The sequence below is a fragment of the Chinchilla lanigera genome, unplaced genomic scaffold (genome assembly GCF_000276665.1).
Source record: "Chinchilla lanigera isolate Chin_1 unplaced genomic scaffold, ChiLan1.0 scaffold00018, whole genome shotgun sequence".
NCBI lineage: Eukaryota > Metazoa > Chordata > Mammalia > Rodentia > Chinchillidae > Chinchilla > Chinchilla lanigera.
The window spans coordinates 25708756-25734892 of record NW_004955419.1 but is presented as its reverse complement, the minus strand read 5'-3'; the positions used below and the strand labels follow the sequence as shown (position 1 = coordinate 25734892).

Genomic DNA, 26137 nt, shown 5'->3' with positions numbered 1-26137 from the left:
ATACTGGCCAGAGTCTGGTGGAGTAGTTGTGCCCTTTATAGCAATATTGAGTTTACTGAGTACTGAGCATTGATTTGGCAGGTTGTCTTGCTTGCTGTTGAACAGCGCAGTGATCTTTGTTCCTTGACAAGGACCTCTCCCAGTATAAAATTTAAACTGCCTCTTCACTGATTTTTTTTTTTTTGAAGATGGGGCTGGAGGATGTGGTTACAGAACCTTTCAATATAAATGTTATTAGCCAGGCGTTGTGGGGCACGCCTGTAATCCCAGCACTTGGGAGGCTGAGGCAGGAGGATCGTTGCGAGTTTGAGACCAGCCTGGGCTACAAAGTGAGCTCAAGGCCAGCCTTAACTGCATAGCGAGACCCTGTCTCAAAAAAAGACAAAAATCCCCCCCAAAAAAGCAAAAATCAATATAAACACTATTCATCAACTTCAGCTCAGTAGCTTACACAAGTGGCAGCTTTTTCTACCATAGATATTACCTATTTTGTTCATATTTAAGACCTTTTAAATTTAAAAAAAGAGATAGAACATAAGTGCCAAGAATACTAAGATGAGAATTTCAGTGCAAATATAAAGGTTTTCCAAAATTCAGGATTAATATTTTATCATCCTTTAATTTCTTTTTCATTCATTAGTATTAAGTGATGCCATGATTTTTAAAGATGGAGGTATTGTTAGTAAACTGGTTATTCTTGTCATGAATAGAAACAAATTAAAGGATTCTGCATTTTGGTTAATTAGAGGGGCAGGTTTTCTTAGTGTTATAACAATATATAAATAGAATTATTTACTTTTGATTGATCATTTCCAAGTGAGAAGTTTAATCCGGTATGTTTCAAAGCCCTGAGCTATCCTGAAGTAGTTTGTTATATAGATAATGTGAATTTAGTAGATACAGTAATTTGATTCTGAAAGGTAGAAACAGGTGGACAACTAAGGCCATTTCTTGGTTGTCCTACTTTACCTTTGAGGCTTGGCATGTCTTAGCCTTTCTTTTTCTTACTTTTTTTCTATACAAAAATGCGTGCTGTCATTACCCTCACATCCTAGCTACATGTACAGCCCAATCAGTCATCAATGGAAAAGCCTGAGAGAAAGTAGGGATAAATGGATCAATTACTGATTTGACTCATTGTGCCAGATGTCATAAGAAAATTATACAAGAATTAATTACATCAACCCCTTCTCCGCCTGAACATTTTTCCTTTAGCATTTTGTGAAACTTTTACTTACTGTGAAATTTTCAGACATTATCAGAATAAATACAGTATACAATGTGGGTAATAGTGTTAAGCCAAGCAGTTAAACTCATGTTGATTGGTTTTATTTCATGTCCTCAATTATTCAGCTGTCTGTAGGATTTCTAGTATATTTATGGAGGTAAATTTTTATCTAGATAAAATCAAATAGCATATTTTAGTAGATATGTTATGGCAACATAAAAACATTTAGAAGCTGCAGTGCTTATTCTGGACAAGAGTTCAGAACGAAGTTTGGACTCCAGGTGCCTGACAGTGCCTCACTGTCAAACAGGCATATTCTTCTTAGGGGAAAGGTGTAGAAAGATTAAATATTTATTATGCTGGACATCAGTCATCCAATATGAATTTAAAAGAAGAAAGTCAGACTGAGGCGAAGTTGAAGGTAAGCCTTTAGTGGAGTGATTCTGCAATACTGAAAACAATGAGAGTAGTGTGCTGTGGACACCTGGAGTTGTATTCCATAGGTCCTTCAGCATTGTGTTTTATTACACATGATAAATTTTATTAACATGTAATCCTCACATTTGAACTGTTAGCACTCAGCTTTCTTGGCTAATGTAAGACAGACTTAAGCATAGTTAGTAGAAACAACAAGATAATAAGCTTGGAACATAGTTTTTTGTTCATATTGTAGAGACTTGGAGGAAAGCTTGTTGTGTAGCATATACACAGTATTATAATATTATTATTATGTTACATTATATATATTAAGTGTTAGTAAATAGCTAAATTATAAATAGGAAAAAACTTGAAAATCATGTATTAAACAAGGTAGAAATTTTTTTCAGTTGTTTTGATTTTGTCTTTAATCTCTCAGGAGGGAGTGCCAGGGGTGTGATGGCAGCTCTGCAGTTCTAAAGATCGAGATACTTTTTTTCTTGCTCTCCTATCCTAAACTTGTTTCTGTCTTCTCTACTCTAGCACCAGCTATCCCATCACATTCCCCTTAGATGGCATACCCAGAAGTGTACATTTTCTAGCTATGTTCTTTTTTCTCTCAGTGTACCCATGCATATTCTCTCTTTTTTAAAAAAATACTCTTCTTGTTTGATGGAAACGATACCATATCATGACCCTATGGTGTTTCATTTTTTAAAAGTTTTCTACTGTCTTTGTTTTTCTTGATCATTTTCTTCTTCTCTTTCATCCTTTTCTTCTGCTTCAGGATACATTATTATAAGCATTCCTTGGCTGTCTGTTGATATTTAAGAGTGCTGATTGGAAGATGTAGGTACAAATGTGTTTGTGTGTAGGAGGGTAGCAGAGACCTTGTTGCCTTGAGGGGAGAAGAGGTGAAGATCTATTTAATGGGGCTCCACCAGATGGTAGCTATTTATCATCCAGAGTGAGCACTCAGCAGAGCAGTCCTTCGGCTTCCTAGTTGTTGGGTGGTTTATTTGATCAGAGGTGATAGTTGTGGCAGGATGGGGATTAGGAGATCAGAGGGAATGTTATAGTATAAATTTTGTAACTATGCCTTTGAGCTAGGGGCTGGAAAGTAGAAAGGAGGAGAACTAGCTCAGTACCATTCAGAGATCCCTTTTACAGGTTTAGTCTTTTTGCTTGTGGTGCAGTATCTCCTCCCTGCCCTTGTGCTTGGAGTCCAGGACCTTTATTTTCTCCAGTTTGGCGCCTTTGTAAGCTGGAGTGCTGTGTTGTGTTTTAATGAGGCCAGGCCAGTTTCTTGGGAGAAAGCAAAGAGGATCTGGCAGATTATCTGTTCCCTACATACATTTTTAACCAATTCTTCTGCTTCTTGCCCCTCCATACACTTCCACTGTTTACATGGTTGCTTAGTGTTTCTGGAATAGAGCAGTACCTGTGGCTTGTCTGTTAGTGGCTATCTCCCTATGATCCACTCTTCTTCAGGCTTAAGTTTCAGCCTTATGTGATCTGCTAAGTTAAGTGCAACCTATCCTTATTCTTGCCAGGTTCCAGATTTTTCACTTTTTTCTTTTCTTTTTTTAAAATAATTTTTATAGAATTTTAATTGTTTTATTAGCAAATATTTTCAGTATATAATGACTACATTCCTTGTTGGGAATTGGTGCATGTACATAACACATCTTAATTCTGTTTTCATTCCTCTATCCTCCCACTCTCCTCTCTGTTCTCGATCTCTTTTCCCTTTGCAAAAGATCTGTTGCCCTATTTTCTATTACCTATCATTTATTTTGTTCTTTATTTATATTTTAGATTTATTATGTAAGAGAAACCATGTGATATTTAAGCTTGTGCATCTGTATCTATTTCATTTAACATTATAGTCTCCAGATGTATCCATTTTCAACAAATGATTGGTTTGTCTTTCTTTGTGGCACGGTAGTACTCCATGGTGTATAAATATCATTTTCTTTGCCCATTCATCTGTTGATGGGTATACAGGTTGCATTCAAGATTTAGCTGTTATGAATTGTGCTGCTGTAAGCACAGGTATGTGTGTATCACTATAATATTACGTCTTTAACTCAGGAAGATACCTAGAAGGGGAATAGTGGGGACAAATGGAATTTCTAGTTTTAGTTTTTTGAGGAATCTCCATACTGAGTTCCATAATGGTTGTACTAGTTTATATTCCAACAAGGAATGTAGAAAGGTTCCTTTTCCCCTGCAGCCTACCCAGCATTTGTTATTACACTCTTTGATTTCTTGATGACAGCCATTTTTTTCTGAAGCAATGTGATATCTCAGTGTTGTTTTAATTTGCATTTCTCTAATAGCCAGAGATTCTGAACATTATTTTCATGTATTTATTAGCCATTTGTACTTGTTCTTCTGTGAAGTGTCTGTTCATTTCAGTTGCCCACTTTTTGATTGGGTCTTTTATTGGGGGGGTATCTAATTGTTTTAGTTCTTTCTATATTCTAAAATATTAATCTTTTGAGGAATTGGTGACAAAATTTTTTTCCGATCTGTAGTTTGTCTCTTCATTCTGTTTTGTTTCCTTTCCAGTGCAGAAGGTTTTTAATTTAATGTGATTCTACTTACTGATTGTTTTGATGTTGTTTGTTATGCAATTGGGGTTCTGTTAAGAAAATCCTCAAAAGTTTTAACTATTTTATCTTTCATCAGATGGTTTTTTATTTAAAACTTAGATCTTTGATTTGTTTTTATTTTTGCTTAAGACGTGAAAACATATGGGTCTAGATTCAGTCTTCTGCATATGGATAGCCAGTTTTGCCAGCACCATTTGATAAAGAGGCACTTTTTCCTCCAGCGTACATTTTTGGCCCTTTTGTCAAGGATCAGAGAGCTAAGTGTGCCTCAGGTTGTTTCTACATCCTTGATTCTGTTTCCATTGATTTGCATGTCTGTTTTTATGTCAGTACCATGCTGGTTTTGTCACTGTAACTTTGTAATATAATTTGAAGTCAGGGATTCTGATGCCTCATGATTTGTTCTTGTTGCTCAGGATTGCTTTTGCTTTTCTGGGTTTCCTCTTGGCTGTGTCCTTTTATACTATCCAAATCTCAAGGAAACCCATGAGAACTTCTGCATACAGGTTCTGATAGGCATCGCTGGAATCCCACATCACAGGCTGATGGCAGGTCTAGGCCAGCCTATTGAAAACTTGGTCAAATTCTTGAGAGAAGTCCACATGCAGGGCTTTGGGAGCTGTTCTGTATGCATAATCCAGCATCTTGTTAGGAACAATTCACACCTACTTCCCCAGCCAGCTTTGCCATGCCATAATCTCCTATGTCAGTACTGTTTTCCTAATTTCTTTCTGGGTGAGTTCATTATTGGAGTGCTACTACACTACTGAATTCTGGGAGTCTTTTGGTGGAATTTTTTGCCTTTTCTACGTAGAGGATCCTATCATCTGCAAATAATGATAATTTGACTTCTTTTCCTATACCTACCACTTTTTATTTCTTTCTCTTGCCTGATTGCTCTGCCTAATGTTTCAAGTACTGCGTTGAATAGAAGAGGTTATAGAGGATATCCTTGTCTTGTTCCTGATTTTAGGCAGACTGCTTTTAGTATTTCTCCACTTAATATGATGCTGCCCTGTCACATGTAGCTTTTGTCATATTAAGATGTGGTCCTTCTATAGCTGTTTTCTTCAGCGTTTTTTTTTTTTTTAAACATGAGAGGGTATTGGATGTTGTCAAAAGCATTTCATGCATCTATGGATATGATCATATTTTTTTTTACCTTCTGTTTATGTGAGGTATTGCATTTATTGACTTACCTATGTTGAAACATCTTTCATCTCTGCTATGAAATCTGTTTGATCCCGATATAAATGATCTTGTTGATAATGTACTGCATTCTATTTGCTAATATTTTGTTGAGGAGTTTTATATCTATGTTCATTAAGGAGATTGGCCTATAGTTTTCTTTTTTAGTTAGGTCTTTGTAACAAGTTTTGGGATCAGAGTGATACCGGCTTCCATAAATGAATTTGGGAGCACTCCATACTTTTCACTTTCTTTTAAGAGCTTGAGGAGTACTGCTGATATAACATCATCACAGGTTTTGTACAATTCAGCAGTCAACCCATCCGGTTCTGGGCTTTTTTTAAATCGATAGATTCCTTGTTAATGTGACAATTTCACTGTTTGTTCTTGGGTTGGTAAGCGTATTTATGTCTTTTGGGGTTAGTTTTGGTAGTTCGTGTCTGTGTAGGAATCAGTCCATTTCTTCAAAAGTTGAAAATTCTTTGGAATATACATTTTCAAAGTAGTCACTGTCTTCTGGATTTCGACAGTGTCTGTAGTGATTTCACTTTTTCACTTTTCATTTCTAATTGCATCAATGTGGATCTTTTCTCTCTTTTCTTTTGGTCTGGCTAAGGGCTTATCTATTTTATGTATTCTTTCAAAGTACCAGGTATTCAGTTCATTGATGTTTTTCCCTGTTGTTTTGGTCTCAATTCACTGATTTTTACTCTCATCTTTATAATTTCCCTCCTTAGTTTCAGATTGGGGCTGGTTTGTTGTTGTTTCTCAAGTATCTTAAGATTTCTCTTAAGGTTGTATATTTGAGCTTGCTATTTTCCTAATGTGAGCATTGATTGTGCTGAATTTTACTCCTAGAATTTAAAATTTTCATCATGTCCCAGCAGTTTTGACAAGTTGTCTCATCAGTATCATTAACTTCCAGAAATTTTAAAATTTCTTCTGTGACCCAATGGTTGTTTAGAAGTATATTTTTAATTTTCCATGGGGGCTGGGGATTTATCTCAGCGGCAAAAGCGCCTGCCTGGCAAGCGCAAGGTCGTGAGTTTGGTTCCCGGTACCAGAGAAAAAACCAAAACCAAAAAAAAAAAAAAAAAGAAGAAGTATATTGTTAATTTTCCAGGAGCTTTTGCCTTTTCTGAAATTCCTTCTATTGTTGACTTATATTTTCATTGCACAGTGGTTGATAGTATGCATGGGGTAATTCGTATTCTTTTATATTTACTTAAGCAGGGTTTGTGAACTAGCATATGATCTATTTTGGAAAAAAGTACCATGTGATGCTACAAAGAATGTATATTCTGTTGTAGAGGGGTGGAATAGTCTATATCTATCCATTAAGTTCATATGTTGAAGGGTGTAGTTCAGCTCTGAAATTTCTTTATTAGTTTTTTGTGTAGTAGTCTATCTTTTTGCAAACGTGAGGTGTTAAAATGTACGTGTTTGTGCACATTTGATCTTTTAATTTCAACAATTTTTGTTTTATGAAGATAGCTGCGCTAATATTTGGTGCATAAATGTTTATCAATGTTATCTCTTGTTGGATTGCTCCCTTAATTAGTATGTAGTGACCTTTGTTTCGTCTAATCAGTTTTTGTTTGATGTTTACCATGTCTGATAATAGAGTTGCTATCCCTGCTTTTTTCAGGATCCTGGTAATAAAATGTTTTTATCCTTTAATTTTTAGTCTATGAATATTTTTTTAGAATATATGAGTTTTTTAGTGTATGTGCTGCTGAGAAGAACACAATATGAGTGTCTTGAATGCAACAGATTGTTGGACTCTGTTTTTTGATCCAGTCATTTAGTCTGTGTCTTTCAATTGGAGAGTTGAGGCTATAAACATTGAGAGATATTACCAAGATGAATTAGTTATTTCCTATCATAGCCTTCTTTATCTGTTTGTGTATCCTTTGTTTTTCTTTGCCTAATTTTTTTTGTTGCTGTTTATCCATTGACTTCACTACATTCTTCTGTGAAGTGTTTTTATCCGTGTCTGATTCGTTGTTTCTGATGAGAATGTTCTTGACTATTTTCTCTACAGCTGGTTTAACACTCATTTATCTTTTGATCTGGTTGTTTTCATGGAAATACCTCATTTCTCCATCATTTTGAAGGATAGCTTTACTGAGTAACTTAATCTGAGTTGGAAGTTATTTGCTCTAAGGGCTTAAAATACTTTACTCCAAGCTTTTCTGGCCGTTAGGGTTTATGTTGTGAAGTTTGCTGTGATTCTAATTGGTTACCTTTATATGTGATATTTTGTTTTTCTCTGACTGTTTTTAAAATTCTGGGGCTTTGTTGCTGGATATCTGGTAATTTATAAAGATATCCTTGGTGAGCTTCTTTTTTCATCATAATTGTTTGGTGTTTTATAAACTTATATTTTGAATTCTTTTTTTGTGTTTGGGAAATTATCTTCCATGATTTCTGTAAGCATGTTATTGAATCCATTTGTCCTATCTTCTAGCTTCTCCTTTTAGTCTTAGATTAGTTTTGTTGTCATCTAGTAGCTGCTGGATAGTCATCTCTTGTTCTCTCATTTTGTCTTTGGCTTTTTTGAGCTGTTTATTATAATTCACTATTTTGTCTTCAATATCAGATACTCTGTCTTCACGTTGATTATTTCTGCAGTGTTTGAATTCTATACAGCTTTTTAGTTCGGGTATTTCTGTCTGACATCATTTGGAGGATTCCATATCTTTGTTGAAGTTGTCATTCAAACTTTGAACTGTTGGGGTTAGCTCATCCAGTTTTTTACTTATTTCCCTCAAATTTACTGTGGGCATACTGAACAAAATTGCTGTGCAATTTGGTGGGAGGGGAGGTTTCAGGGATCTTCTGTCTTCTTGCTTCCCTATTTTCCTATGTGTATCTGTGTTTATTTGTCTATCGGTTTATCTAGCTGTCATCTATCTATCTATCTATCTTATATATATATATATCCCACTTTTTCCCCTCCTTTGTTGTGGGGTGTTACTGCAGGCTTAGGACTAGAGAAGTGAAGAGAGTTTATGTCTTATATGGTGGTTTTTAGTAGGATGTTGCTTCCCTGTGAATAATTTTCTTTTTTTTTTTTTTGGTTTTTTTTCTCCGGTACCAGGAACTGAACTCACGACCTTGCGCTTGCCAGGCAGGCGCTTTGCTGCTGAGCTAAATCCCCAGCCCCACTGTGAATAATTTTCATCTTTGTATGTCCAGCGCTAGTGTTTACTCCTCCTATTATTTACTTTAAGCGATTTAGACTCTGTCCCTATGTTTTACCAAAAGTATTACTTCTGGTTATAACAGCGTCCACTGATGCAGTCTTACACTTTTATATGATAGTGCTTGTGCTTTACACTTACCCCCTTTGTCTATTCTCTATGTACACTATGACAATTTATTATTTGTTCTGCAATGAGGTAGGTGAGGTGGGATTGGGAGAATGGCAGGAGGTTGGATGAGGAATGTTGGACATTAGTATTAGACAGGGAGGTTTGAAGGAGGGAATAATGATAAATGAGAAGAAAAGATTGATGTGGTCTGATTTTATTGGAGTACTTTTAGTTGAGTTGAAGGTTTACTACTGAGAGTTGTCAAAGGATCTTTTGTGGGGTCAGGGGGCTAATATGGGAGAAAAGGGGTTTACTTTGTGGTTGAGGAAGGCTGTGTGGTTGTCAGGATGTACAGATAGGGAGGAAAATAGGGTAAGATATGGAAGAGCCAAAAGCTTAGGATGGGGAGAGCGAGGAATAATAATAGAGAAGATAGGAGTGACTATGAGGGAGCTAACTATGAGGAATTTAAAAGTTTGGGAGGAGTTTACATGTTTGGAAAAAGAATAAAGAAATATATTAATAATATTATCTCAGGGGTTTGATGTGAAGAAACTACACAGGAAGCTGATGCAAGGCAGAGAATTTTAGATACCCACTAAGTCAGAGCCAATGAAAGCAAATACATAATATTATGTAATAATCACAAGAACCATAAAAGAAACCTAATAATCACAGGAAAACATGAAAGAAAATAAAATAACCCCACATTAGTAAATAAATCAAGAAACATACAAAAACTTAAACCTATAAGATGTCCGATAGGAGCATAGATTAAATATTCCAAATGAGACATTGCACATGTGATCCCCAAATAGCTTCTTTGCCAAAGAGTCTGAGTGCCCACACCCCAGTAATTCCTCTGACCCATACACCACAATACTGAAGTTAACTCAGATTCAGGACATCTTTCTGCCATGGTGGAAGCATTCTTGCAGACTCTGATTCAGTCTAAGTTGTTGGAGTAGGACTTCTTGCTGTCCTTCTCCATGGGTTTGATGCTGTATTGGGTAGACAGGTTCACTGGAATGAAATTATCCACGGAGTCAGGCTGTTATAGTGATATTATGAGGGCTAGTTAAGAAGTACCATACCATGACACCCTGTTTTGGGTTTCTCCCTAGCTTAGAGAGGAAATCCATAGTTATAGTGTAAGTGCCATAACAACCCAAGTCTTGGCCCACAGTTAATGTGCACTTAATATGATTGCTATATCTCCTCTAATAGTGAAAAACAGCATTCAACAGTAATTTTATGGATTCACTTATCCAAAGCCCAGAGGCTGGAAACCAGGTAATGCCAGAAAAGGGAAGAGAAGAGGAAAAAATTCTAAAAAGGTTTCTTTCTTTAAAAAAAAATTTAAGGCCTCTGCTCTGTGGTATGGGAAGGAGGAAATAGGAGGGGGAAAGGATCCCAGTGATTGTAAGGGTGTGTTATATACTTGAAGGGGATAACAAGAAAAACTGGGTACATAATTAGGAGTGAGAAATGGGAATATGAAAAGATTCTATGACTGATATAAATATTAGAAAAAAGATAAAGGGAGACAAATGAAAAGGTGGAGAGGAAAGAAAAGTTGAGCATCCATGACACAGGAGAATGAATTCAGGTAAAGAGATATGGATAAAAGTAGGAGGGATATAAAGGGACAAGGAAGAATTGCCTTAGCCTCTGTAAAGTATATTGGGATAAAAAAGGCAGGAGGAAGAGAAGCACACATACACAGACATGCTCACAAAAGAAAAAAGGGTAAAATAGTGGAATAAAATTATGGTGCAAAATGTACAGAAGGAGAGAAACAGTAAAGAATTAAAAAGTAAAATGAAAATTAAAAATGAAAGAATATTGCAATCAAATAAAGAATAATAAAAGAAAAGTCTCCAGTTTTGGATACTTCGCTCTTTTCCTCACATAGGGTTAAGGAGCAGAGCTCAAACCAGGACATGTCTCTGTTCATGCTGGAAATCTAAGTGGGGCAGTGCACCCCAGAACTGTGCTGGGTGTAGAGATCTGCCTTCAGTGAGAACATGGAGCCGGTGTGAGCTTCCAATGCAGTGTAACTCAGGCTGGACCGGCCTTTGACCATAGCAAACCGATCTGTGTTCAGCAGCCCTGCCTCTCAGCAGGACTCCTCCCCCCCCCCCCCGTCTGCTCTAACTGTCGGCTATCTCCTGTGATTCTTTGCCTTATCCACTCTGGGAACTTGGCAGTGTAAAGCAGCCAAACAGCTGCTCAGGTTCAAACACTGAGCCTTTCCCTACAATGTCATCCCTGTCCATTCTTGCTCTGCGATTGTGGCTGTAGGTGCCTATGCTCAGGTCACTTACCAACTCTTGACTCTGGAAGGCCATTCCAGAAGCAGTGCCCCATGTTTTCCTTTCAGTCTCTAACTGCTGATGGTTCTTTAGATCTTAAGGCAGTTCTCTGGTTCTCTATAAGCAAAGAAGGTGTTAGAATTTCAGTTTGCCTGTCAGACTGGTGTTTAGCCAGCCACTGTTAGCATCGTTGTGGAGTCTGTCCTCCATGGTGTGATCTGTGCCTTCTGTATGACTTAATTGTGTTTTCTTTCCTCTGTCAGTTGCCTCATGGTTCCTGGGTAACCTCTACTCAATTTGATTTCCAAGGTATTTTTTCTCCGACTCGAGACACTTTGTCCTGGAGAAGCTAAGTTGCTGGCATTCACTGTCCCACCATTTTGGGACTCCTCTGGATCAGTCATTTAGAAACCACTTTTTGTTGCTTTTTTATTGACTTTATAATGAACTAAATGAAATCCATAGGTTTTTTTTTTTCTTTTTTTTTTTAACTACGTGAACTGTACTTTTTGGGCTAAGTTATACCTGTATCGTTTACTTTTAAGTATTGCGCTTTACATTTATCATTGTTATAGTTGTTCATATCATGTGCATTTTTGATCTTTATGTTAATTCTCACAGTTTTTAATCTGCAGATTTGGAATTTTGAAGTCACTGATGATAACATTGGACAAGAAGGAGATACAGCATATTAGTATACTCACCATTTTCATAAGTTCATACAAACAGTCTGTAGTCATCTAGTATAAAATTTCCCCCCAAGATTTACATTAAGAAATACTTCCTTTTGTGACAATTAGGCCAATATTTGCAGGTCTGTAGGAACCTTTTCAGTATTTGCAGTTCTTTATGAGAAGTGTTTCTATGATCACTTTTCCAAGGTCTTTTGGTTTGCTGAGATGTGACTTCCTTGGGCCTGTTGAAGTCATTAGAAGTATTTGTGTTTACTCTTTTTCTTTCTTGGTTTTTATTTTCCTCTTATTTCTTGCATCCTTTTCTATTTTGAAGTTCATTTTCACCAAAAAAAGGTGGACAACATGGAGTTGAATAGTTTTGTTTTCTCTTACACTGTTAATAGTATGCACCTCAGCATTTGTCACTGTTGAAATACTGTTTATTGTTGAAATCCCAGCTTACTTGCTTTCTGTGGAGTATGCTCTGATTGAGGCCGTGTCCAGTCGGGTAGGAATAACACTGTCTTGACACAGCACTATCCTGTGTGTCTTAATATTCACACATTTAACATCCATGTTTGATGTTTCTTGTAAAAGTTGCAAATGTCTGTGCCTTGAGACAATTGCGATGGTGAAATTGTAGTTATCCTCAGAGATTATTGTGAAGATCAAGACTTGTATGAAAAACCCCTGCATGCAATGTTGATACTCAGAAGTGGAGTATGTAACAGGTAAAGTAGCCTACTCAGGTATTCAACATAATAGTTTCTAGTAAATTGAGAATATTCCTGGAATGTAGCCTTTGTGTTTGTTGTTGCTTTTGTGTTTTGCTATATCTTCAGTAGACATTCATTATGTGAACAATTCTCAGTTATGGCCCGCAGCCATTGTTAATATGTAGGCTTTTTGTAGATTCTTTGATCTTGAAGTACTTCCTTTAACATTTCTTTTTTTTTTTTTTTTTTTTATTTTAAAGAATAAAAGAAGGATAACATAATAATAGGGGGGACTTAGCAAATTACAGACAAAATGGTAGGAAATTATCAATGGTTATCATTTTACATATTATTGTCTACAAAATAGTTTCTCAGGAAAACAAATAGACAAATAATAGTGAGTTACAGACAAAAGAGGTAGGAGATTATCAAGAGTTGTTGTACTATACTTTGGTATCTTCAAAGTGGCTTCTAAAGAAAATAAATAGAGCTATACATGAGTGACCTATTGAAAAATCATTAACTATTCTCAATGGTTGTTGTAGGAAACACATAATAATAAACATACATCCAGTTATGAAATAGGATAGGAACATTACAAACTTTACACAGTTATGAATAGATTAGTAGGAAAATATCAATGGCTGCTGTAATACGTGGTGGTATCTTCAGAGTGGTTTCTCAGGAAGACAGAGATATGCAAGAGGGACCTATCAAGGAGTTACAGCCTAAGGGTAAAACCTTTAACATTTCTTGTAGTGTATGTATCCACTGGTGATGAGTCCTGTTAGGTTTTTTATGTTCCAAAAAATCATTATTTTGTCTTCATTATTCTGAGTATATAATTCTCAGTTGAATTGTCTGTTGTTTCCGAGTACTTTCAAGACAATGTTCTATTGTCTTCTGGTTTATGTTGTTTTGTCTTCTTCATTTTTGTCTTTGCTCCTCCCTACTTTTCAAGTCTTTCTTTCCTGTGGGTGCTTTTAAGATACTTATTTTTATTCCAATTTTAGTTTCCAACTCTTAACACTGCCACTGACAAACATTTAAAAATTCTTCATGGGGGCTGGGGATTTAGCTCAGCGGCAAAGTGCCTGCCTGGCAAGCACAAGGTCGTGAGTTCGGTTCCCGGTACCGGAGAAAAACCAAAAAAAATAAAAAATAAAAATTCTTCATGTATACTAGAAATATATAAGAAACTGTTAATCTTTTTAAACTTTACATTCTTGTTCTTTATATTTTCCCTTTCCAGAGAGTTTATAATATAGATGAAATACATACACGTTTTCAGTAAAATAGAGTAACCTCCACCTGGTGATCTTTTGTTTGTTTTGATTTCTAGAATTCTGTATGCAGTATTACTGGAAATTTCCTACTTGTATAGTCTTCGGAAAGTTAAGTATTGTTATTAAATCACTGTCTTCTCTAGGTGATATATTTAAGTTTGAGTAGGTAAGTAGAGATTTTTGTGGTAATTGGAAATTATCCTTTAGTGATTAAAAATTCAATGCCTTACCCTTTCTCTTTTTATAGTATCAACGCTGCAGAATCTGGGACAAGTTGCATGAAGAACATATCAATGCAGGACGTACAGTTCAGGTAAGTCTATCATATTCTTTCTGTAAATCAATATGAAAATTCTGCTAAAATAATACAGATTGAAAGCTGGGGGGTGCTGGTATATAGCTCAGTAGCATAAGCACCTGCCTGGTAAGCGCAAGGTCGTAAGTTCGATCCCTGGTACCGCAAAAAAAAAAAAAACAAAAAAAAAAAAAAAAAAAAAAAAAAGAAAGCTGGGGGGTTGGGGCACATACCTGTAATCCCAGCAAGCAGGAGGAATTGCTTCAAATTCAAGGCCAGCCTGGATTACATAGTAAGTTCAGGGTTAGCCTGAACTTCATAGTAAGACCTTGTCTCAAAATCAAACAAAAACTTTTATAAAATAATACAAGTTGAGTGCTCCTTATCTGAAATACTTGTGACCAAAAGTGCTTATGATTTCAAATTTTGGGGGACATTTGCATATACATAATGAGTTATGATGGGGATGAGTCAAGTCCATACATGAAATTCATTTCAACTTTTATACATAGGCTGAGGGTAATTTTCCACAATATTTTTAGTCCACCCATGTTTTAACTATAACTTGTTGCATGAGGTCAGATGTGGAATTTTCTGTTTGTGGCTTCATGTTGATGCTCAAAGGGTTTTATTCCATATCACCAAATTTTCCTCTGGAAATGGAACATCAGTTTATACTTTCACGGTCCATACATTTTCCAAAAGTGTACACTGGTATTGTCCATTTCTCAAATTTGTGCTAATTGATAGGTTAATTTAATGCTATTTTGTTAAGTTGACTTTCTTTTTACTGCTTTGAAAGGTGAAATGGTTTTTTTCACGTATGCCCTGGGAAATAATATTTTATAATTGTTGTCTGTTTATTTTCCTTGCATATGTTATATTATGTCTTTCATATGAGCTCCTTATAATTTGAAAGATATGGACCTTCTGTTTATATGTATTATAGATATTCTTTGGTAATTATTTGCTCCTTTAAAGATAAATTTTAATTATTTTAAGCTAGCTTTTTAAAAGAATATGTTTACATAGTTTTTAAAAGCCCCCCCCAATTTTTTTTTTGGTCTTTTTGAGACAGGGTCTCACTATGCAATTCAAGCTGGCCTTGAGCTCACTTTGTAGCCCAGGCTGGTCTCAAATTTGCAATGATCCTTTTGCCTTAGCTTCCTGAGTGCTAGGATTACAGGTGGGTGTCACCACTCCTGGCCAAAAAATAAATTTTAATTATTTTTAAACTTTTTAAAATAATATGTTCCTACAGTTTTAAAAACCAAATACATCTGGAGAGTTTACAGCATCTTACTGTTCTCTCTCTCCAAGTCCTGCTTGGAAGGATAATTTGTAAGTCATTTTGATCATTTTTCATGGTATTTACTTCTTTATTACTAAACATCATTTGTAAACTGATATTTCTTGATTAATCAGGTTAAATAGTCTCCATTTCTTGCCAAAACAGGTGGAACGCTAGCTTCTGGCTTTGCTCTCTTTTCCCCCTCCCCTTCCATCTATATAATTACATCTATTCCAATCTTTGGTTCCATTAGTACTCAGTGTTTCATTATTATTTTGATTATGAAGATGTTTTATGCCAAATGACACAGTGAAGTACAGTATAATCCCTTACTTTTTGTGAAGTTAATAATTACTTCCCCCGCTTTTTTTTGTGGTATTGGGGGTTAAACCCAGAGCCTTTTCACTGAGCTATATTTCTAGTCCCTTTCCCTCTTTTTAATTTTTATTTTGAGACAGGGTTTTGCTAAGTTGCTCAGGTGGGATTTGAACTTGCTGTTTTCCTGCCTCAGCCTCCCAAGCACTGGGGTTACAGGTGTGTAGTATTGTATCCTGCTTCATTTTTAAAAAATGATTGGCTTACTGTGTACTTGTGATTTATTTTTTGACTGAGCTATCTCTGTTACATATCATAGCTATTCTTCATATGCTCAGATACATCCGTTCCATTCTTTATTTAGAAAATTCCCTCCTGAAGCCCTTCTTCCTCTAGTTCCAGCGTGACCTCACACTCTAGGCTTGCTGCACAGCTGCTGTGGGACCTCCTGTAGACTCCCCTGTGTTAGGCTGCTATTTTCCCACATATCTTCATCATTTTTTATTTAGTCTGTTATTTTTCTAGAGAATCCGTTAGTGTGTAGATTAATTTTTAAGTAATTTTATGTCTAAAACTGCCTTCATTCTCCCTTCATATGTGTGATGGCTAATTTCACTAGGTGTAGAATTTTACTTGGAATTCTCTTTTAATAGTGAAGGCTCTCCAGCTCTTTTGTGTTACTCTTTAAAAAGCTGATATCATCTGATTTTCTGTTTTCGCAGTCTTCGCATAGGACCTCCCTCCCCCAAGAGCTTTTTGTGATTGTTTGTCCCTGGTATTCTGAAGTTTGATGATGATGTACATGCATTGTCTTAGAACCTTTTGTTCTAAAATCTTATATTTTTTAGTTTGGGGAAATTTTCTTTGATAATTTATTTGCCTGTATTTCCTTTCCTCTTTTTGTTTTTAAAAATCTTCCAGTATAGCAGTCAGAAAACTGGCTCAAAGACCACATCTGGCCTTCCTTATTTTTCTGACACACTAAAAAGCTGATTGGGGCTGGGGATTTAGCTCAGCGGCAAAGCGCCTGCCTGGCAAGCACAAGGTCATGAGTTCGGTTCCTGGTACCAGAGAAAAAAATAAAAATAAAAATAAAAATAAAAATAAAAAGCTGATTGCCTGTCTCCTAGTAGATGTCACTTAAAGGTAGTTTGGCAAGCTGGCATTTTTCGTAGGAGAATCCAAAAACATCACTATCTTGAAGTTGGTGTGGTTGAGTTTTCTAACAGTGAATCCTCATTCTCTCCTTCGGGCTGGCACGTCCTTATTTTATAGAGCTACAGAGTCAGGTTAGATGAGGCAGCTAGGCTTTCATTATTCAGGTCAGGCTTTCACATAAATTCCGGCTTTTAGCTTTATGCATGGAGTTTCTGAATCTAAAGTCAGTTTTTCAAAAGAATGCATCATCCTCTTGATTATCAAACAAGTTAGTATCGCTGTGGTATAGTGAATAGATTGCAGGTAGAATGAAAATTGAATGCAAGAGATCATTAGGAAATGTTACAGAGGTCCAGGAAGTATGCATATAGCTTAGTGATAAGAGGTAGAGAAAAACAGATTGATTTGAGATTTAAATGGAAATATGACTTACCTACATAGGTGTATATTTTACTGTTTGCTAAGTAGATCATAGGCCTAAGGAGCAAGGATTCTGTCTTCACTATTTGTATATTCCACAAACCTGGTACCTAGCAAGATTGAATGGTATTGAGCATGTTAATGTTAATGAGATTATTATGACTAGGATTTCTTACCATCTTCACTGTTTAAAACATCATTAAAAAAAATCCCATGATTTGTTTGAGATATTGGCTCTGGTTAAAGTATTTGTGTTTATTGATTTTTAAAAACATATATATTTACATTATTGACCTCCATCTGGCATAAGATTTATGTGTGCCGTTAAAATGAAGAGATAAAAACTATTGTTAGATATACATATTTGCTTAATTTTAATCATATTTGTCCTGAATTTTATGTTTAGGCTTTTCCTTGCTAGTTTGTGTAAAAATTATTTTTGGAAAAACAATTTCATCAACAGTTATCATAGATTTTCCAAATTTGTCACTATAAGATTCATGTAAGAATTTTTTTTAACTTCCATAATAGTACTTTGTTTTTAGAAAAAGGACTTAATTTATGTTTCTCAATTAAGAATTTTATTAGTACATGTTTGCAGTACATAGTGTATACATTCACTGTGGGTATAACACCTTAGTGTCAGTCTTTGTGGTTAATGCTTTTGGTATCTTGTTCAATTAATCCTATCTCTCCTAAAAATTAAGAATATAAACAAAAATTTTTTTCAAACTACTTCTTTAATTTCTTTTTAGTTACCTAATAGTGTGTGTGTGTGTGTGTGTGTGTGTGTGAGAGAGAGAGAGAGAGAGAGAGAGAGAGAGAGAGAGAGGGAGAGAGAGAGAGAGAGAGATTCTGCATGTATGCAGGAGAAAGAGAGAAGGAGGAAGGAAAGTGTGTTTGTGGGGAATTGTTCACTACGACCTTTCTTTTAAGTTATACTTTTTAATTTTTTGTCCTGTATGTAGAAATATAGCAATTTTCATATATATATAGAACTTACAGTCTATTATCTTTAAACTTTTATTATTTCTAGTAATTCCTCTGTAATCTTTGGGTTTTTTTAATATTTTAACGTTTTTAAATAAGATTTTTCTTCTTTTATCATAATACTCATTTTTTCTAATTCTTATTTTGTTTCCTTGTATTTTTTTTCAATCTGGCTTGCCAGTTATTGGAAGTAGTTGGTTATAAACAAGTTTATTCAAATATATCTTTTTTACAAGACCATATAAAAAAGATAACAGCTCCTGCTGGTAAAGTTCTTAATGCTATTTCTGCACATTATTTTTTCCTGAAAGTAAAATCTCATTATGTTGTATTCTAATTAAAATTTTCTATATCATTTAAATTATATATGATACTGTTTGCTTGAGCAAGTTATTTACTATCTCTGAACTTTAGTTTTCTCAGCTGTCAAATTAGCATAATAATCTGTAACTTCTGGAATGGTTGTAAGGATTGTTTAATGATGTCTGCCAAGGGCCACCGTAGCCTCTGCTGGACAATAAATGTTCAATAAATAAGAAGAATTAGTAAGAAGTTTGATTTGACATTTTTACTTTAATTGCTATATAAAGCTAAAAATTGTATTGATTCTTTATTTAAAACAGAATGTAATTGCATTATTTTTCTCCATTTTTATGAACTTGTTATACAAAAGTATAAAATATATGTTTTAAAAGCTAGTCTCCTCTGCCCTCCTCCCCAAATACTTAAAATATAGTAACAACATTATTTGATAATAGAGGACTCTGAAAAGTATGTCGTAATTTCTGCCTTAAAGGAACTTACTTAGATAGCCATTTAAAACATTAATTAAATATTTAAATAACAGTTTTAAACTTTATTATAAGTCAACATATAACTGTCATGTATTATAGAATCCAATAAATGATACAGTGCTATCTATTTGGGTGCTGGATAAAGGAGTGTTATCTTCATTATTTCAGATGAGAAGGCTGAAGAGCAGAGAAAATGTTTCTTTAAAGCAAGAAGTACAGGAATCCAATTTATCTGGCATAGTCTTGGTGCTGTTTGTTGGCATTAAAGAGGTTCCTTAATAAGAACTAATTTCAGTATTATACCTTGATTTTTTCTTTTAAATCTGGAGATATATTTAATATTAACTCAGGTGGATAGGAACTGGTGTAGTGCACTTAACACCTATGTAGTAGGTGCTCACTGGAGTTTTAAATAAATAAAAAATCTTTTTTCTGCTTTAAATTTTATACTTTCTAGTGGTTTAGTTAATATTCTCTTTTGATGTTGAAATGTGTAAAGTCATTGTATTACTATCTGTGCCTTAGTGTAGTAATCAGACAACACAAAGAATAGTCCAGATTTATTTTAATTAAATAGTTATAACTCTGGAGCCCTTAATAATAAAGAATATGATGTCTAGAATGTATTTACTCTGTTATTTAAATGTTTACCAGTGAACTTGTATTCTGTATTTGTAAAGAAATCAGATAATGTTTTGTGCTGTACACAATTTGTTCTCAAAATAACATGTTGTAAAAACACATTAGGAATCCTAAATCAATATTTAACAAAGGCAAATATATGCATAGCCACTCAGTTTTTAATCATTAAATACATAATTAGCCACTCTTCAGAATTTTTAATTAACTTAGAATAATTAGTTTTTACTGTTATCAATATAGATTATATCTTTTAATCTTTAGACAGAAATTTTAGGATATTCCTGAAAGAAAGAAAAAAACCTATAACTAGTTATTATATTTAGTTATTAAACTAAAGAGGGAGAGAGGTCATCTTTATTTTTTTGAATGTTTAAAATTTACTTCTTGTGTACTGCAAAGCTCATTAAATACTGAGTTGATGTACTTTCTTATTTAAAATTTATTTCACTGATTTGAGACCCATCGATCTAACTTGTGGATATTTCTGCAATTCAGAATGTAGTTTACCTGCTTTTCTGGTCTGATTATTAGAACAACAGAAATGTTTGAACTTACTATTTTCTAGATACTAGTATAAACAGTGGGGATACCTCTGTGATCAAAACAAGAGGAAGATCTTATTTGCATACAACTTGTATTTTGGGAATGGCATGTGAAGGGAATAGAAACAGATTTTATTTTCATTTAAAGTTTTTTAAAATTGACACATATTGATGAATATATTTATGGGACACAGTGTGATGTTTTGATATGTTTATGTATTACATAATGATCAAATCAGGGTAGTCAGCATATCTATCACATCAAACATTTATCATTTCTTTGTGGTGAGGCCATTCAAAATCTTCTCTTCTAGCTATTTTGAAGTATAAATACATTATGGTTACCTGTAGTCGTCCTACTAGGTAGTGAAACAGTAGAGCTTGTTCTTCCTGTCTAACTTCGTACTCAGTGACCAGCATGCACTCTTCTTCCTGTCTACTGTCTTTAGCCTCCAGTGACCACTACTCTACTATCAGTTTCTATAAGAGAAACTTTTTAAGATTCCTCATATGAGTGAGAGTATATGATATTATCCTTCTGTGCCTGGTTTATTTTACTTAACATAATGTCCTCTAGATTCATACATGTTGCAAGTGACAGGATTTAGTTCTTTTTGTGACTGAATAGTATTCTATTATATATATGTACTATTACATTTTCATTATTCATCCGATGAGGGACACTTCGATTCCATATTGTGGCTCTTGTAACAGTGCTACAATAAACATGAGGGTTCAGTATCTTTTTGACATGCTCGTTTCATTTCCTTTGTATGTATGCCTAATAGTGGAATTAGTGAGCCATAGGATGCTATTTTTTATTTGAAGGAAACTTCTACCTTTTTCTCATAATAGCTGTACTAATTACATTCTTACCAAGTGTAAGAGTTCTCCTTTCTTTGTTTTCTTGCCAGCATGTGTTATATTTTGAGACAAATTTCTTTCGAAATAAACAAACACAATATGCAGATGGATATAAGTGCCTTCTATGATTTTATGTTTTATTTTTCTTCATGGCACTTAGATCAACTTCACAAGAACATTTTTGAAAAATTAACTAATGCACACTTCAAGCATAGAAAATAATAAAAATAAATACTCTGTACTCACTACCTAACTGTGTCATATCTTAATATTTTGCCACAAATGTTTCCTTTTCTTTTTTTGAAGAAAACTTCTTTTTACTGTGGACCCCTTGGGTACTCTTCCTTAGTTAATTCTGTTTTCCTTGCTCCCACCTTCATCTGCAGGAAACCTTTTTTCCTGACTTAGGTATTATCATATATATTTATACACCGATATGTAAATAATATATGGTTTCACATTTTTCTTTCTGCATTTTAAAAACAGTTTTGTTGATGTATAATTAACATACAATAAGGTATACATATTTAACTTATAAACTGATAAGTAAACTGTGATAAATTGATACCATGAAACTATCCCACAATCAAGGTAATGAACATATGCATGACATAAATAACCCTTTGGTGTATTTTTTCTTCTTTATGTCCTTTTGTAATCTCTCATCCTCTTGATTTTTCCCTGTTACATCCTTCGTCAGTCTGTCCCTAGCTTTCTGTCACTATACATTAGTTGGGGTATTAGTCACTTTCCCATTGTTGGAACAAAATACTTGAAACATACAACTTAGGAGAGGTTTATTTTGCCTTATGGTTTTCAGAGGATTCAGTCTATGGTCTGCTGGCTCTAAGGCAAAAACGTCATGGTGGAAGGACATGGCAGAGGAAAGCTACTACCGGATGACAGCTAGGAAGCAGAAAGAGAAGGGAAGAGCCAGGGACAAAAATACACCCTTCCAGGTCATCCCCCAGTGACTCATCTATAAGGAGGAAGCCCTCCTTCCTTATAGCACGTTGAGCGATTCATGAGTATAGCACCCTATGATCCAGTCACCTTCCAGAAGCCCCACCTCTGAATACGTGAGGCTTTTGGGGGGCATTTTAGATTTAGACCATAACAGTTTGGTATACTAGAATTTTATATAATGTAAACAGTATATCATACAATATATAAATTTTTTAGTCTGGCTTCTTTCATACTGCATAGTATTTTGAACTTCATCCATATTATAATGTTTATCAATATTTCACCTTTTATTACTTAATAGTATTTTACTGTGTAGATGTATCAGAGTTTATCCATTTATCTGTTGAGGAACATTTCATTTCTTTATGTTTTAACAATTAGCAATCAAGCTGCTATGAACATTTGGGTGTTAAACTTTGTATAGACAAATAATTTCATTTTCCTTGGGTAAATATTTATGAGTGGAGTGACTAGATCAAATGGTAATTGTTTGTTTGTTCATTTGTTTTTGGACAGGGTCACACTATGTAGTTTAGTCTAGTCTTGAACTCTGTGTATCCCGGGCTGGCCTTGAACTTGTAGTGATCCTCCTGCCTCAGCCTCTTAGTACTGGGATTACAGGTATTTGCCACCACACCCAGAAAATGGTTATTTGCCACAAACTTGTGTGGCTGTCATTGGTCCTGGGGAAGAATGGTGAGGAGATTTAGAAAAATAGACAAGAGGCTAGGGATGTAGCTCAGCAGCACAGTGCTTGTCTGGTAAGCATGAGGCCCTGAATTCGATTCCTGATACCAAAAAAGAAAAAAAAAGTCTCCAAGAAAAAAGAAAAATAGACAAGAGACGAAAACTGAGGTCAGGTGGCATTCTCTTCGCGGATGGGAGAACTAAAACTGCACAATCACCATAGGGGCATTTATTTATACTTTTGCAAAGTTAGTATCGTGAGACACAGGGTTACCTAGCAACTAATGACTGGAATTGTCTCAGGCAAGATGTTTTTCTCAGGACCTAAGTATTTCTGGCTTCAGCCGCTCTCTACATCTCTCTCTCTTTTCGGTTTTGTTGTGTAAGTGATGAGTGGTCAGTTGAAGTTGGAGGTGTTGTGTTTGGAGAACTCTGTAGGAGACCTTCTCATTCTTGATGAACTTACTTGTTTAGGCTGAAGATTTCCAATCAAAAGATTTTACATACCTGTATACAACAATTTGTCCCTATACAGTCCAATAATCTATAACAGTAGTGAGTTACTGGTATAGCTGGCAGTTATCAGAAGTTTTTAGTGATTTTAATCTTTTACAGCTAACATACTACTATGGCATTGTTTTCTACATCTTGTGGTTATACTTTTTGCTGGATGTTCAAGACCAAGTTCAGGCAAGACCTGTATTAATCAATTCTTTGCTATCTATCCAGGTCAGTTAAGTTTCCTCAAGAATTACCTTAGAACCATGTACAGCACCTCTTAGTTCTTCTGTCAATGTCAGCCAACTGGATGAGTCATGGCCATTTCTTGACCAAGTTGCTTTCTTTGAAAGCTTGGGAGACTTTTCTCTCCTGGTTACTCTCCTTAGGCACACTATACACCATAGAATCATTTTCCTTAGTGGTTCTTAATCCCTTTGATCAGAAAGTTAGGGATGCAACTGAGTTATAGCGTGTTGCAGCAGAGGGCACTTATGTCCTGGGACCTCACTGATCTCAGAGGGCTAGGATCAAACTATTGGCTATCATCTTAGCACATCAGTCTCTCTAATTTTTTGGTCTCCAAACTTCAGTTGTTAAACATCCAGAAGAGAAGATTTTTTTTTTCTTGTCTTTTCTTCCAGTATCAGGAATTGAACTCATGACATTGCGCTTGCCAGGCAGGTGCTTTGCCGCTGAGCTAAATCCCCAGCCCCCAGAAGAGAAGATTAATGACATCACATAGTAATGGTAGCAGTAAGCTCAATATTACTATCTTATCTGAATATCAAACACCTTAGAACATAAAATAGAACTTCTGTTTTCTCAGATTGGTTTTTTTTTTTTTTTTTGGTACCAGTAATTGAACTCAAGACCTTGAGCTTGTCAGGCAAGCACTGTTGTAACTGAGCTACATCCTCAGCCCAGAACTGCTATTTTCTAGCAACCATGGGCATCCTAATATTTAAACCCTTATAGAATGTTAACAGACAACAGTTACATATTTACACAAATTTAGAAATCAAAACCATACTTAACATTGCAGCATGACAATCATGATGACATTTTGTAACATACTTAAGCTTTTCATTGTGACACAGCATAACCCTTTTAACCAATCATCTCTATCTAATTCATAAGAAGCTTTTATGTAATTTATTGTTCTTTAATGGGATGTACATCACAAGTTTTTTGTTAAAGGCAGAGGTCTGAATCGGAAAGAAAAGTTCTATATCACCATAAGCAATTCTTGTTGTACATTTTGGAAGACCTGTACATCTGGAATCATGAGTACATTTAATATACCTTGAGAATAACAATAATGAATTGTCATATACATGTGAAAACCTTTGTTTATTTAGTTTTGTAGCAAGAGCATGTGTTATGAGAAAATCTTGTTCTATTTATTTTTTTCTAGAAAACTCTATCTTTTGACCAATGACCAAATTATTGGGGGTGTCTCCGAAGAGATTATGGAGACTACTGGGGGCTCCTTATTAGTGAACAAAGGTTGGCCACACTTTTTATCAATTGGAGTCCTTCCTGTCCAATAATCTCTCCCCACTCTAAGGAATTTCTGTTTATTGTCTTAAATTTGTTGATGAACTGTGAGAAAGCTAATTTTGATATCACTTTGACCAGCTGGTAACACAGGTGGAAGCATGCTTTTATATCTTTAACCCAAATTGTATTATGAACAAAAGGTCCGAAAATGCAAAAGAAAAATGAGGAAAGAGAAAAGTTGTTGAGTTCAACATTAAAAGGTGTTATGGTTGATATATTGTGTCATTTTGAGGAGTCTAGAAGCTTAACTAAGTAACCCAGCATTTCTACATCCTGGGGTGAAAAGGACATCCTTCTTGCTCTAGGATGTTGTTTACTGTGTCAGTGTGAGAAGTTCAGATGGTTAAATGAGTGACTGAGCAGGGGCACAGGGTCCATACTTTGTATACATCCCAAACCTGTGCAAGAGGAGGGCATGGAGATTATGTGAGTGCTACATGCTTTCTGGGTGGGGGTAGCCTGTTTACAATATAAGAGAAGAAAAGAGGCTTGTTGTTCCCCCCTTTTGCTGTTGTTGCTTTGCTATCTTTCTTGGCCATGAACATTTGCCCTCTGCCATGTGTCACTCTGCCTCTGCTTGGAGCCAGCCAAGTATGGACTGAAACCTCCACAAACTGTAAGCTAAATAAATCTTTCCTTCCTTAATTTTGGGTGTTGGATATTTTGTCTCAGCAATGAGCAAAAAATAACCAAGACAAAAGGGAACAGCTGTTCACAAAATGGACAAACAAATAACAAGTACACAGAACAAACAAACATCTTTATGAAACTAGAGTGCACTCAAAGGTATTTTTGACCAAATTGAATTATAGTAGCTCTATTACAATTTTAGAAATCTATAATTATGAATAGACTAGTCAAATTTTGTTGTTCCTCAATTAGGAGAGATTGATTATCAAGAATTTGGAAGGAATAGAATTTTTCATCTATAGTGAATATACTTTTGTATATTTTATTCTGTTTTAAGAATGCTGGTAACTTTTAGCTCAGATATTTCTATTTATCACCTTTTCAGACCTTTGATTCCCATTTTGGTTATCATCTCCTGGGCATTCTGGGTCAATTCCCTCAATAGGTCCCAGGTCAGAAATAACCTCATCATTGTCAACTTCTCCAGATCTGGCTTCATGATACAGCCAAATAGCATGTTTTAACAAAACAAGCATATCTTTGACCCCAAATTAGCTTTTTTTTCTTTTTTACTTTTATCTGATGGAATTGTCTTTCTGCTGCTGTACTTCCATCTTTTATAGAATGCAAAAAGTTAATAGTGTGTACTGCCAAGTGAAGTCTATTTTGAGGTATGAATTTTGTAGGGAAAGATTCCTCTTTTTGTTTTGGTAATTGAATTTT

The 26137-nt window shown here is 35.1% G+C and overlaps 1 protein-coding gene across 2 annotated transcripts in view; it reads left to right on the top strand.

The window, feature by feature from the left end:
- Positions 1-26137, top strand: part of Stx17 (syntaxin 17) — a 66587-nt gene that overhangs the window by 6465 nt on the left and 33985 nt on the right. For both annotated transcript variants that reach the window (XM_005382817.2, XM_005382818.2), the window contains exon 3: positions 14007-14072. In XM_005382817.2, coding sequence (XP_005382874.1) covers positions 14007-14072 — 66 coding nt within the window. The remainder of the gene's footprint in view (positions 1-14006; positions 14073-26137) is intronic.